General features: G+C 33.5%; 1 protein-coding gene across 1 annotated transcript; it reads left to right on the top strand.

Moving 5' to 3' along the window:
- The first annotated feature begins 10,449 nt into the window (after positions 1-10,449).
- Positions 10,450-12,522, top strand: LOC18043798 (probable E3 ubiquitin-protein ligase RHC2A). Its single transcript, XM_006435588.2, has one exon. The coding sequence runs from the start codon at positions 10,760-10,762 to the stop codon at positions 11,993-11,995; it is 1,236 nt and encodes a 411-aa protein (XP_006435651.1). The 5' UTR covers positions 10,450-10,759; the 3' UTR covers positions 11,996-12,522.
- The last annotated feature ends 3,455 nt before the right edge of the window (positions 12,523-15,977 follow it).

Consider the following 15,977-nt stretch of genomic DNA (forward strand, 5'->3'; position numbering starts at 1 on the left):
TATGTCATTTATTTTTATAATTTCAAATAAAGAAGAAATTCATATGAGACCTTTACCAATGTTGAGATTGAGAGACCTTTTGGCAGGGCAGTGGGAGGCCTATGAGAGGATTTTGAGGGGCTGGCCATCAGGATGGAATAGCTTTAGCTGATGGGAAGATTAGGGCTGTGGTTTCTGATGACTGGAAGTGATTTCATGGAAGAGGGTTAGATGGATTTGTGATGGGATGGGAAGGGAATGCTGAGTTTGTAACTTCAAACTGCATAATTTTCTTACGCATTTACATCATTAAGTTGCAGTTTTTTGTTTGTTTAGTGAAGAATTTATATTTTTTTAATGACTATTAATGGAGGACAAAAGTAATCTTGAGCTCTTAACCAGGTGAGTTTTAATAGGGACTAAGAATCGAGATTGAACATGCTCCAATACCTTCCCACGTCCTGAAGCAGGACATTGTTGCCCAATCGTTTTTGGAAGAGTACCTAAGAAATGTCATTAATAAAAATTGATTAACGATAAGGAATCTTATAACGTTAAGGTGCACCAATTTCGCAGTAGCAGGTACGTATCGATATGCAAATGATGGATAATTTTTTGTAAGATTGAAGTCGTGACATCTCTTCGGTCAAGATTGTGAGCCTACTTTGGTCCCTTGTTACTAATCTGAATTTGTGAAAGAGGAGTAGGGATCACATCCTCCTACAAGTATATCTTTATTTTAAAAAATACCTTATCTAAAAAGTGACGGTTGTGTGACATTTACTGTCTTTTTGAAATATTCTTGAGGGTGATGGAATCCATCACTTCCTCTTTGCTTCTTTTTCTCATTTTTTTTAACTAAATAGCCATGTTCTGAATTTTTTTTAATTATATATACACACAAATTTGCATATTAAATATAGGGTTATTATCATTTTACTACTTCAAAAATTGCTGAATATCAAATGACTACAACAAGTATTGTTTCCTATCATTTTCCTACTATTTCTTTATAAAAATATCATTTTACTACTTTTCCGTTACAACTGTTAGTTGACCCGTTGATTGACCGGTTAGTTGACTAACAAAATATCAATTTTACCCTTCATGATTAAAAAAAATTATAAGACAAATTTGTAATCCATATATCATAATTCCAGCAAAAAGAATTATGTTGGTATTATATATCCATTTTAATAAATATATTACAAATTTATTTTGTAAATAAGTTTTAAGTATTTTTTTTAATCATGAAGGGTGAAATTGGTATTTTGTTAGTCAACTAACTGGTTATAACGAAAAAGTAGTAAAATGATATTTTTATAAAGATATAGTAAGAAAATGATAAGAGACAATATTTGTTGTAATCATTTGATATTTGATACTTTTTGAAGTAGTGAAATGATAATAACCCTTAAATATAAACATATTTTAACTTTATTTGACAGATGACCTGCTGAGGTGGTCACCTTGTATATTTTCTTGGGTTAGCCTACAACTTGTTACCTAAGACTTTGACCCGCTTTTTTTTTTTCCCAGCAAATCATTTGAAGGAGATATTTTCATTTTTGCTCTTGGATTTTTGGCTTTAAAGTCTTTTTAAGCATGTTTGAGGTTGGGGTCTCACACATAAATTCATTTTTCATAAGTATGTGCGAGTATTCACCTCTTTTTTCAATTGTACACAACCAAATCTAATCTAAAAAGATGATTGTAAAGTAGTGTTCATGTGAGTTTTAGTGAGATAAAAAAAATTTCAACAAGTTTTTGTCCCACAGACAATGCCAATGAAGGGGCTGAAATTTATCTTCACACGTATTTGTAATTTATATAGAACTTGAGATGCTTGTTGCTCCTGAATCCAGCAAGGTGGGTACTTGAAAAATCTCCGATGCCCAAATTAGTGTTTGATTTAGATTTAAGGGAAGAAGAAGACTAAATGAGACTAAGTTTTTTTTTTCTTTAAGAGAAAACAATATTCTTGAAGGCTAAAGGTTCCCTTTCTTATTTAAATGATCCATATCTGTAGATAATGGGTGACATGGAGTTAGGATTTTATTTTGGGCTCTCTTCCTAATGACACGTGTCACCCATCATTATTGTGCATATTGATGTGAATTTGATTATAAGAAAATAAACACATCTATTTCGTACCTACGTCATTTATTCTGTGCCTATGTGCTTCCTTACTCTTATAACTTTGGGTGTAGTTTCCTTAGATCATTGAATACGGGATCGGCATAAGCTTTCCCTCTCTTTTCATTTTCATAAGCTTATAGCGAATTTTACCTTGGGTGTTATTCCCTCGGAATGGGTTGGATGTTATTCCCCGGAATATTTTCCTTTCTTACGGACACATGGGTGTAGTTTGGTGCCTCGAAAGTATGGCACCTACAGATACCCATTAGGCAAATCCAGACATGTATGATCTGTTTGATTCATTGTTGATCATTAGGTTAACAATGTAGTTCTTATGGGTAAAACACTCATATGGAAGTTGGCGAAGATGTTGAGGTTTCATGAGATCATCAGGTGATCTCACCTCTTCCAGTATTTGCATTTCATTCTCTTAACATTGTACTTCTATTTATGGTTCTGTGAATTGTGTGACAGATTTGATATCGAAGGGGACGTGGAGACACAGCTAACTTCACATCCAGAGAGCGAACACAAACACCAAACTTATGTCCTCGACACCCCATCAAGATGGACCTCAGAGAGGTCAGCACCCAGATAATTATAGACGAGAATCAAACGAAATATTCACTTTTACTGTTATGCAATTCTATTCCCTGGTTTTCTAGTCAGGGGACTCTCTTCATAGTTGCATTAAGCCTCTCTATTTCACCTTAGGCAAACTAGTAAGATTGGATCAAGTGCTTGTTTGGTTGAAAGAAATGGGAGGAGAAGAGATGACTGGAAAGGGGAGAGAAAATGAGGGTCAAGCTCAATTTCATTGTTTGGTTTCATATGGAATTATCTCTTATCCCCTTTATTTCTTTCCCCTTTCCTCATTTCCTCTACTCTTCTTTCCTTCTATTTCTCCAAACCAAACATGCCGTAAACGTTTGATAAACCAATCACTCGAAATTTGTTTACATGTCTATCTGCATGCTGGCCTTTTTTTAACATAGTTGATAAACCAGACACTTTTACATAGTTGCTCCCAGTCACTGAGGAGCGCCACTTGAGAAGATAAACCAGTCACTGAGGGGCGTCACTTGAGAAGATAAGGGTAAATGTTCTTAAAAATGACGAACAAATAGAAAACCTGATGGAAGAAATCAGGGTCAACTTTATTAACATTGATTCTAGGGGAAATGACGCTAATGGGATGGTCACACCCGGGAACTCTGGTAAAGTTCGCCTTTCTTAGTACTCTGTATATTTGTTACTTCTCTGATGAGAGCATTAAAGTTATCAAACGACTATTATCATAAATCATTTTTTCTTGATGTAAATTGCTGTAGACGATGTAAGATTCATCTCGAGCTCAGCATCAGGACATGGAATCCTCTCCCATAACTCAGAAGTCAATTCAAGCAGGTCAGTAAAACATCTCGAGACAAACTATAAAGTGATAATTTGAAGATCTGTTCTTTCACATTACATGGAGTCATCAAATTTAGCATGTAACAGAGAGTGTTGTTCTTCATAATAATTCAAGAATTGGATGTGCTGAATGTCAACAGATCCAACCAGAAAAGGCCTCGTTCTTCATCTAGGCACAGTACCAGTGGTCTGGAATCTGTTGCTGAAGAATAAAAGAATTGTATTAAATCGACTAAGAGTGGATCATAATTACATAATTAATTCATGCGCTAACTCTTTCCTAAACGAAAGCTGACTAATTAAACTGGATCAGAAGTTCAAAACTCGTAGACAGCTCCCATTATTTCTCAGCCAGTACAAAGTAAACTCACCTCAGAGTGAGAGTCCACTTGAATTCAATCTTCACAAGTGAAAATTGAATATGTTTAATTTCTTCCTCGCATGATAATAATTAACAAGAAATAATTATTATCATATGACATGTGTCGAAACATGCTGTCATGTTCATGTCGAATAACGTTGAAATAGATGCTATCGATTACTACTATCATGCTTTATTTCTTGCTTACGAGGGAATTATCAATTCTTGAGACCCTACAAAAATCACATGAATACTAACCAATTATTCAGCATCCATAGTCATTTACAGTTGTCTTCCATGCATAATAGTGTTTGGTTCTTACAAAATTGCTTAAGCTTTTGTTCGTCAAGCATTTTCATTTTTTTTGGGATAATGTCTGAAGGGCTTATAAATTTAACTCTTATTCAAAAGTTAACTTATGAAGATTTGTGGATTACCCAAATCTATATACAATATTCATTCAGAGCATTTTAGCACACTGTCTCTGATACGTTGTTATTTGTAAGTATTCTCTCTAGCTAGCAGTGTGTCTGGGACAATACTAAGCTAACCACCCAATAGGCTATGACCTTCATTAAAATTTGTGGTCACTATTTTCAGTTTGGTGGGGCGGAATAATTTTTTTTTCTCAGGATAGATATATTAATTTGTTTTCTTAATTTGTTCCTTTCTTGTTTGGTGCAACAGCTTTGACAATTTCATTTTCCTGGCAACTAATCAGAAAATTTTATACTTAAAGGCTACTTGTAAAATTGGCTTAACCTAAAATTGACCTTTAGTCTTGCGTCCAATAAGAAAATACAAATAAGATAACTTGAAAACTGTCAAACCAATCCCTATTATTATTATTATTATTATTATTTTTTTGAAAAGCATTCTGCACTAACAAAAATATTACTAAAGAATTGAAACTCATATTTTATCTTATCTTATTGGTACATTTGTTTGATTGAATACACAAAAATATTTTTCACGGTTGGAGAAGTATCAAGATCACTTTGCAAACAGCTCTCATCTTGTTACGTCTCTCAATGCTTGGATTGGTTGCACTATATGGCTTTTCTTTTCTTTTCTTTTTCTTTTTTTTTAAACCATAATAGCAGAGTTTGTAAATATTAAAATACACATAACATTAAGCAATTAAATTAAGAATAATATTATTAGTTATCTAAAAATTTCATCTCAAGTGAGGTGTGCTCCATGTGGTGTGACACTTTTCAAAAGGTAAATAATTATTTTCACAAGTTTTAATTTAATTATAAAACTAATTTATGGTCTTAATAAATGTCAGCTGTTGAGATACGTATATCACTACTTTTAAATTTAAAAAAAGAAGAAGAAGAAACATATAAACACGAACACGAAGATATTGAGAATGAGAAAATCTAAAACACTCTTGATGCATACATGTTTCTCATTAATAAATTCTTGGGATGTGTCTCTCAGTTTGTGAACCATTCACCAAGAAACAAATGCACACATAATAAAATTCAACAGAAATTGTGTACACCGAAAGGCGAGAACATTCTACACTATGTGCGCCTCGATACCCCCTTAAATGGGGGGTCCAAAGCTTTCTAGCTTTCTTTATAAAAGAATCACGAAATATGAGGGATAAAGTCGAGAGGGGAGGAGGCACCCAATTGAGGTAATATCTTTTTTTTGGTTTGACCACGAGGTATCTTGGGAAGGAGAGGTACTTTTAAGCCCGTACTACAATTTAGATTAAAAGTCTCTGCTCGAACCAAGAGGCACAAGTTCTCCCAACAAAGACGACTTCCCTGCGACTCGAACTGGGGAGCAAACTCAGTCAAGCCACTTAAGGGGACTCTATTGCCAGTGGAGCCAACACTTTGTTGGTAATTGAGGTAATATAAGATGCATGCTTACTGCTCGCTTTAGCTTATGAAAAAATATTTGGTCATTTCATTTCAAAACTTTCAGTAAGCACTACCGTCTAAGTCCATAAAGGAAAAAGCATACGTAAATTTACAGGGACAAGAATATGTGAAAGTTGATAAAGAAAAGCATGCAAGGAGAGAAGCTGAAGCAGATTTTGCTTTTCTTGAACAAAGACAAGAAAAGGAGAAAAGGGGTTTTTGAGTGCTTTTATCAATTTACAAGCAGCAGCAATTCAGTGGAAATTTCTGTGTTTGTGAGACCTTGACGTGCACGAAAATTTGAGAAAGGAAAATTGGAAAAAAAGAAAAAAAGAAAGAAAGTCTTTCTAAAGGAATGGGGCGTTAGTATTATTCAAAGCCGTGCATTTTTGCGCGTATTTATAACGAAAGAATTAATAATAATACATCGCGATATGCATTGTGAAGCATCAGCTGCTATAAAATTATGGTAGGTATATAATATTATTCTTCATAAGTGTGAGAAAAGTTGTTCGAATCCTCACATATACATTGTGGAGGTTTAATTTAAATTTTCTTCCTCAAAACTTGAGTGAATGCAGTATTTTCCCATGAGTTGAGTTAACGTCCCTCAAATATTAGAGAAAGTTAAAAGTTGGACAGTGTTATATAAGATTTGATGTAAACTTATCCCAATAATTGTATAATTATAAATATCACCAGAAATAGTCTCATAAAAAAAAATATATGCAACGTTTTTTGCTAAATCAATTTTGTCATGGAAGATGCGTAAGTTTCAATAATGTAAACTATACATACTTTCAAATTAAAATCCTGACCAAAAATATATATATATATCATCAAATTCTACAACTATTTGAAGGATCAAGATTGAATTGGAAGTTTTTCGGCACTTTTAAGAAACCTTTGGAGTTTATATCTTTTATCAAGAATTTGAATCTTGTTTTATATCAAGAATTTGAATCTTGTTTTTGTTCTTTTTTTTTGTGTAAATTTATAATATCTTTATTTTACGAATTTTGACCTAGTTGGGGGGTTTTTAGAGTTATGAACCAAAGATAATTTGTCATTCTCTACCAGTTGAATTAAATTTATCCAGAAATTGTTTCTTATGTTTCAAGTTTTCCACCAAGATATATTGAATTTTCTTCAAGGAGAAATTATATTTTAAACTTAACTACATTAAGAAAAATAAAAAATAAAAAAATACAAGAAAGTCTAGTTGTGAGAAGAATTTAAACTTAAAATATAACGTGTCACTTGTGTGGACATACATGTATTAAAAGAACATGCATATAATACGTTTAATTTTGGTAATATATAAAATAAATTATTGGATAGGGAAGCGAATATCCTATATTTCTATTGCCCTTTATATTTACTTGCACCAATAATGTACCCAGCTAGCGTATGTGATGACTCTAACAACCGATCATGTGAGCTTTCTAATTTCATTAAACAACTAATTTTTTGGTTTAATTAATCGCAATTTTGTCGGCCACTTCAACATATGGAATTAAAAAATGTCCTAAATATTATACTACGTATTGTGTTAGATATAATGGTATTTTCACATTTTTATTTTAGTGGACATACATGTAATAAGGTCATCATTTCTATTAAATTGACGAAATTAACCAACCAAATGGAGTTCAAATACTTATTTGTAAAACATTAGGGGTCAAACGTCTATTATAGTAACTTTTGAGGGGTTTCAGTGTATTGTTTTTGTAAAAAGTTATAAACGACGAAGTTGCAAAGTACAAAGAGCGGAGCCACGAGCAAGTCAAAGCTGGCTGGCTTGCTCGCTCCATAGAATTTGCAACTTGCCAATTTTACGAACCAATCGCGGGCTTAAACGTAGCCTGCGAGGTGAGTCGATGATGACGTGTCGTACAATTACGCGGTCCACCTCTTTCGAATCTTGGCCCGGCTTTGTTTTGCGTGCCACATCGCACTCAACTGGGATGCGCGTCACGCGTGTCGCGCAGTCGGCATTTTTTTCACCTTATATTTTGGGTCAAGTGGGACCAAAGTGAAAAATCTCCTACTCTGTGTTAATTTTGATAATTAATAAAAAACTTGAAGCACCAAACACAATTTTATCAATTGATTTTGTTGAAATTATCCAACTTAAATCTTTTTGCTCCAATTATGCTAAGTGATTGTATGCTTGAAATTTATCTTGTCAATTTTTTTTTATTTCTATTTTGTTAAGTACAATAATTTTTTTAAGTCTTATCGAAGAATATTTAAATATAAAAAAATTAAAATTTTGTTGTTGAACATCTATATAAACTTAATTTGTATCCAATTTTATAAGCATGGATTATTGAAATAATAATAATAATAATAAATTAAGAACCGAGGTGAACGGAATAACAATGCCAAATTAATAATTTTATCTTTTTTTAAATGGTAGAGATAAAAACAGTGATATTTGTAATAAAAAAAAATCTATCGAAATCTTTTAGACAAGCAATGTGATGTTCTATATTATATGGGTCTAAAATAAATTGGCCAAATATTTGGAAAAAAAAAATTATGAACCTCCACTACATACTTGAGAGAGTAAACACTAATTTGTGTAGGATATAGAAGTAATTTAGTGAATTATCTGCATCTAATCTCAATATCTAGTAATAATCAAATTGTTTTATTTTGTTATTGTTAATTAGTATAGTTGGTAAAATTTTGTGTATTACAGATGAAAACTGTGATTTGAATCCCGTTGCCCAAAGGGGAAATTTAAATATATATTTATCTGTTTTATTTTAAAAAATAAAAATAAAATTCACCTTGCAAGGACACGTTTAGCATAGGCGCCCGAGCTGACTTTTGAATTGTTTTATAATTATTGAAAAAATATCTTTGATTTATTATTTAAGAAAGTACTTTAGTTAAATTTAAAAGATTTCATGTTGTCTCAAGTTTAAATATCTAATTTTAAAACTTAAATACAAACAAAACACAAAAGATTACTAAGGTAAAATTGAAAAAAAAAAAAGAAAGAGATTTACTTTACTCTTTTTTTTAATCTTTTTTGTCTCTTTCTAGTGCTTTGAAATAGAAGCACGGTTGTTTATTTGTTTAAGTATATGGATTTCATCATATTGGGAAAATGTGTTTTTAATTTTATTAATAATGAAACTATTACACAATAATTTCAACATATAAAATACTGTCGAGAAATCTTCGACGAAGACAATTCATAATAAATAAATTCATTATTAATGTATATTATAGCTGCAATTAGGGATGGCAATGGGGAGGGGAGGGGAGGGGACCAATCTCCCCATACCCATCCCCGATGTTTTGCATATGTCCCCGTCCCCTCCCCGTCCCCGTCAAAATTGCTTGAGAGAATCCTCATCCCCTCCCCGAATAATAACAGGGGATCCCCGAGGGTCCCCGGTCCCCGAATAATTAATAGTCTAATACATTTTTTATTTTCGATTTTAAATTAATCATATTAAAATAAACTCATACCGCTATTGTAAGCTCGTAACCAACTTTGACAGCACATTAAGGCCTCCAATGTGCTTGGATGAAGTTTGTTATGGTATGAGCTCACAACTCTACCACTAGTGTTAAAAGCTGATTCAGAAGCAACTGTTGTAATTGGAATTGCCAAAATATCTCTAGCAATTCGAGCTAATGTAGGATACCTATTAGCATTTGTCTTCCACCAACTCAAAATATTAAAATCTTCCATCCGAGATATAACTTTCTCATCCAAATATGAATCTAATTCATCTGCAACAACTGCACAATCTCCATTGTTTACATAATCATTAAAACCTGTCATCCATTTGGTTGCTTTCTTATAAGAATCCCCTGTAGATCTAGTAGAAGAACTACTACCAGTATAATCAAAGCAATAAACAGTTGGTGAAAACTTCAATTAATACTCTTCAACTAATTCCCGGCAAAGGGTGACCACTTTCCCAACATACAACTATTTTGATATTTATTATTTTTAACAATATTTATAATTTTGTTATTTATTTATTAGTAATTTTAAAAATAAAAATAAAATTAAAAATTAAAATGGAGAAATGGGTAGGGGATGGGGATTCCACCTCATCCCCGTCCCCTCCCCGAATAAAAAGTTGGGTAAAAAATTTTCCCCGTCCCCTCCCCGAAAAAAAAATTGGGTATAAAATTATCCCCGTACCCTCCCCGAATGGGGAAAATCCCCGAGGGTACCCATCCCCGTGGGGATTTTTGCCATCCCTAGCTGCAATTCTCTATATTATTATCTAAAATTTTAAATTAGATGCTAATTAAGTGCACGCAAGTAAGTCGCACTCTAATAGGAGAATGACTATGAATGAGCACGGCAAGCTCTTATTTGGAGGTTGGGGCGTCACAGCAAATCTCCGCATTCAGAGCTTGCCACGGGCAATTGCTTGCCTTAATCATGTTTAATTTTAAGTATGTCCCAGATCAATCAATACGCTGGCTCTGTCGCTGTCCCCAAGTATCAGACGAGTCCAACGAACCTCTGCCACCTCCATAGATATCGAATATTCCTCAACCGCGTCTAGCACGAAGTCACTGCCTTACTATCTGAACTTTTTGATTTTTCCACTTTTACCCCACGCTCCTTGGTCCCCTTTAAAGCTACCGGCGCGTTCGGTTTGACCTCTTAGCGATAAACTCAACGTCCTTTTCAACCTCCAATAAACCTCCACCACGTGTCAAAAGAACAGTGGCACTAATAAAAACGCGAACAAATAATACGACGCGGGTATAGTCCATAATTTTCTTCACGCGATCCTGTTAGTCCTCTCTTTCTCCTCAATCTTCGTCTCCACCAAACTCTACCCCGAAAAGAATTCCGATTTAAAAAATTTTCTCGGATTCTAAAAATTTTCCGAGAAGATTTTAAAAGCAAATGAAACTCCTTATGTGGGGCCAAAAAAATTGATTTTTTTTCCTAATAATATCGATTCTCCGTGGAGATTTCTCAGATCTGCATCAAATGTCTTCGATAGTTTCATCATCGTCGTACTGGTGTTACAGATGCAGCCGTTTCGTTAGGGTTTTCAGCCGGGACGACGTCGTCTCGTGTCCCGACTGCGACGGCGGGTTCGTCGAAGAGATCGAGAATACGCCACGTGGCATCCACTCAACCGACATCCACCGCGGCCCCGGGCCCGGCCCCGGCCCTGGCCGGATGAGATTCCCTGCTGCCGCGATGTACATGATTGGAAGCAGTAATAATAATAGTAATAATATAATCAATAGTAGTAACCGGTCGAATCGAGATCCGAACAACTCGGCCGGTCCGGTTCTTCGAAGAAGCCGCAGAACTGGCGGAGACCGGTCTCCGTTCAATCCAGTCATCGTGCTGCGTGGACCAGTCAACGGGGACGTCGATAATAACGGTAACGGATATGAATTGTACTACGATGATGGTGAAGGGTCTGGATTAAGACCCTTGCCGAGGAGTATGACCGAGTTTTTGCTCGGATCAGGATTTGAACGGCTGCTTGAGCAGTTATCGCAGATTGATATGAACGCAATCGGTGGATTTGAGAATCCGCCGGCTTCCAAATCTGCTATTGAGAACATGCCTAGCATATTGATAGATTCTAGTTATGTTGAGTTAGAATCTCATTGTGCAGTGTGTAAAGAAGCGTTTGAATTAGGATCTGAAGCTAGAGAAATGCCCTGTAAGCATATATATCATTCTGATTGTATACTGCCATGGTTGTCGCTTAGAAATTCATGCCCTGTTTGTAGACACGAATTGCCTGCTGATAACAACAGTAATCAGAGCAATGTTGATGAGAGTGATAATGGAGAAAATGGGCAATCAAATGAGGATGAAGCTGTGGGGTTAACGATATGGAGGTTACCGGGAGGTGGGTTTGCTGTGGGGAGGTTTTCAGGAGGGAGAAGAGGCGGTGAGAGAGAGTTGCCAGTTGTTTATACGGAGATGGATGGCGGGTTTAATAACGGAGGTTTGCCTAGGAGGGTTTCGTGGGGTTCAAGAGGGAGTAGAGGAAGGGAGAGGGGTGGGGGATTTGTTGGGAGGTTTGTTAGGAGCTTGTTTGGGTGTTTTGGTGGTGGTTCTGGATCTTCTAGTACGAGTGGTAGTTCGGATTCTAGGATAAGAAGGAGGGGAACTAGTAGGGCGGTTTCATTGTTTAACGTGTCTTCGAGAAGAAGTGCTTGGGATGTGGATGTTAGTAGTGAAGGAAGAAGATGGTAACAAAGAAATGGGCAATCATATGCTGTTAGTCATTGTACATATTGAGACTGAAAAGGGTTTCTTCGGAATTCTTAAAGAATTGTGGAAGGTTCAAATTTTCTTCTAGATGGAAGATCGATGATGATCTACAATAAGTAGAGGAAGAAGAAGCAGCAGGCGGTAGAAGGATCAATGGCCCTTGAATTTGGAAACTTTCTGAGAATTTACAGTCTTGAGTTTGGCGGCTTGGGAGCAAAGAAGGTTCATCATTTGGTGATGTGCCACAATGACCTTTACAAGTTTCATGAATTGAACTAGAGCCTAGAGGCCTGCCAGTTTATTTCTATTGCTCATATTGCTCATCTTATGATGTTTGTAATTTGTAATTAGGTAGTAGTTTCTTACTTCGACATTCTTTTTCCAAGAAATCTACAAGTTTTTTATCCACTGTATGAAGCATTTGTTTCTGGAAAAATTTTGAAGTCATGATTATGGTCATTCCTTGGAATCAAAAACACAATGTCATGAGATCATGATCACTTTGGCTAGTTCTATATCGATCCATTTGATAATTTTGTTAACTTTTTAATAGAGTTGCACGTGAGCTAACTGAGATTAGGAGCTTTCTAATTCTTTATCTTTCTTCTTTCTTCTTTCTTCATTGTTATTTGTATGGTTTAACAAAATATTTTTAAGATCAAATGAAAAGGCAGCAATGAATTTGTTGGCTGTATGTATTAGAATTGAAGGATTGAATTTGATTATACAACATTATATAGATTATTAGTAAATGATTGGTGGCGCGGAAAGTGGTGTAATCGGGGAATTTATTATATTCATCAATGCAAAGAATAATATATTAGTAATGTGATTTGCACAATTAATGGGTTAGATGCAAGGTGTTGGGAGCTTTACAGTTGTGAATGACCTGTACAGACAAAGTTTACTGGATTTTTTAGCTTCGGCATGTGATAAAAAGTATACTGAGAGTAGACACCTTAGTAGGACTTTTTAGATTTATAATTGTGGCAAATCTCCGAGATCATGCCCTTGAGTGCCTATATCTGAATTTTGCCTATATTTCAATTGAGGATTCATTGGTTGAGCTTTACCAGTATAGCTTTTCAATCTCTTCTTAAATTTTTGTTTGTTATTAAAATTGTACAGTTTTAAATTCTAAATTATAGTATTAAAATATTTAATAAACAATAATTACAATAACTTAAAAGATTAATTGATTTAATTCACTAATTGTATAATGAAAATTTATAATATTTTTATTATTTTTGTTAAAATTATTATTTAAAAATTATATTTATTACATACTATTAATTTTTATTCTATAATTATAATTTTTTATATTAATTATAACTTAAAAATTATGCATCTCAATATTAAAAGTGACATAAGGTGGAAGGGAGTATCAATTCAGTATGCCGATTACTCTTTTTTTTTTTTTTTGAAGGAGAAGAAATAACTGCACATGCACAGATGTACTTTTCCTTTTTCTCCCGTATCGTATTCATTATTCAGGTGCCCAATTTTAGGCGTGTTTTATTATTATTATTATTATTATTATTTTTAAAACTTGAGCCAAAAATATCTCCCATGGATTTGAAAGGTGATATGATTCGATCCTTGAGTTGCGTTTTACAGCCAACTTAACGAAGAGAAGAATAAATTTACCCATGACAATTGACAACTATCAGTTCCCAAATTCTACTGTGAAGATAATCAGCACATTCTTTATAACGGGGGATAGCTGCGATTTTTCTAAGTTGGATGGTACCTTTTTTTTTTTTTTTTGTGATTTGATACAACTAGTTCCCTTAGTTGTTGCATCAAATACTCAAGCTATAATTCGCTTAGCTGAGCTGGGCACCATTTGCAGATGTGTGTACTCTCACTTTAATTTAGTGAAGGTTCTTTATTTTTATTTATCATCATATAATTACGGAGAAAAATATTATATTCACTCAAGTTTTGAGGCTTCAGTGAAGGAAAATTTAAATTAAACCCTTACAATGCGTTTTGAATAACTTTTTTTATACTTGTGATGGAGTGGTTCTAGCAACTTTGGGCCAAAGCCCTAGTGATTGTGAAGGTTCTTTATTATAAAAGAAATTATTAATTCATATTTTAAAAGGTGTTGATGTCAACAATCGAGAAACGTTACATGTATATTAAATTATGTTTTAAACTATAATAGAAGGTATTTATATTATCAGTATCAAGCAGTCATTCAAGATAAAATGTTAAGATTAATAAAAAAAAAATTAACCCATAGGAGAGTTTGGATGCATTTAAAAAAACAACAAGAAGTTTGACTCTATTTTCCATTTAAGTAACATTGATAGATCTTATCAAAACAAGGCAGTAGATCGATTATTGACTGAAAATGTGGGTCAAAAACAAAATTTTTGTATTCGAAAGGTCAAATGTGGCCCATATTTTTTTTTGAAATTTTCATGAAAATTTTTGCTTGGTGTGGAACATGAAGCAGGTCTCTGTCGTTTCACAATCAATCACCCGGTGATGTATGTAATCTAAGCAAACACTTGGATGGACTAGAAAAGTTAAAAAATAATCAAGACGATGGACCAAAATCTTATCGATGCAAGCTGGTTGTCGTCTAATTTCATACAGAAAACGTTTTTAATAATAACATGCACACAAATCCAATTGTCGCTTAGTATTTAATGTGAAGATGGATAGCGAATGAAATATTGTCCAGCTTCCAAAGTCAGTGTGTTGAAAAGCTGTGGCGAATGAATTCGAAATCTACCCCACACTTATAAATATTTATAAAATAGGAATTTAAATTCATTACGTATATGGAGGCTCAAGATTATATCACCACCCTGCCAATCGTTGGGTATTAAAAATATATTTTTTTTAATTATTTAGCTTAACGGTAATTCAATATTCTCTCTGTGAATGAAATTTTAAACCTTATACCTATTTTCTACATAAAAAAATTTTACCATCTCATTTAAATGGCATCCACAAAATATGAAAGGTAAATATTTACTAAATTTTCTTAAAAGTTATGGGTTTCTCATTAAAATTCTTCTTTTTCAATTTCAAAGCAAATGATAAAAAACTTACACAACTGCATGAATAGCTCCCTCCATCCTCATGATGCTAACCAAAATCAGTCTGGAGAAATTTTTTGTTATAATATCACTAGAAAAATTTGTAAATGCTGTATTTTCAAAGCCAAATTAAAGGCAAAAAAAAAAAAAAAAAAGTCTTTCAATATACGTTCCGTCAAAGGATAACATATAAATCTAAGATGTTCTATAAAACATTAACTTTTTATTAAATTTTTAAAGGTGGTTGTTAATTAACTATTCCAAATGTTTGACACTTTAACATTATTTACCAACCCAAAACAAAATTTGAAACTTATAAAATGAACTATTGGACTGTGGTGATGATTTGATTTAATGGTACATTGAAGTTGGCTGCTCCGACAATCCAAGTTTTCAATTATCCAGGTTTGCCGAAAGTTTCAAATGCTTAATTTAATTATTGCGTCTTTGTGTGTGTGCGCGCGTGTGTCTATATATATAATTTTATAGTGCGGACATTCTTTTTTAAACAAAGTGATGACGTTACTAGTAAATAAATAAAAAATACAGTTGTTAATGTATTAATTTTTTTATATACATTAATATGTATCTTCACTTTAATAAAATGAGAAACACCCGATTAAGAAAAACTCATATATATATATATATATATATATATATATATATATATATATATATATATATATATATAAACAATTTATTTAACCATACCTAATCAATTCAATTAATCAATAATTGATTTTGTTATTATTCGATAGTCAACATTTTTTAGTTTAACGGATTAATCACATTATGGCTTTTTGTCCCCAGTTGCACCTTCCGGAAAAAAGTTGACGTAAGAGTTTGTCGGTTACCAAGAGCCTCGATAAACTAAATTTATTAGCTAACCATATATATTAAAAAAAAAA

The sequence above is a fragment of the Citrus clementina genome, unplaced genomic scaffold (genome assembly GCF_000493195.1).
Source record: "Citrus clementina cultivar Clemenules unplaced genomic scaffold, Citrus_clementina_v1.0 scaffold_4, whole genome shotgun sequence".
Lineage (NCBI taxonomy): Eukaryota > Viridiplantae > Streptophyta > Magnoliopsida > Sapindales > Rutaceae > Citrus > Citrus x clementina.

Bases quoted from the DNA above. Each gene is read 5' to 3' on its own strand.
- LOC18043798 (XM_006435588.2), top strand. From the start codon at position 10,760: ATGTCTTCGATAGTTTCATCATCGTCGTACTGGTGTTACAGATGCAGC.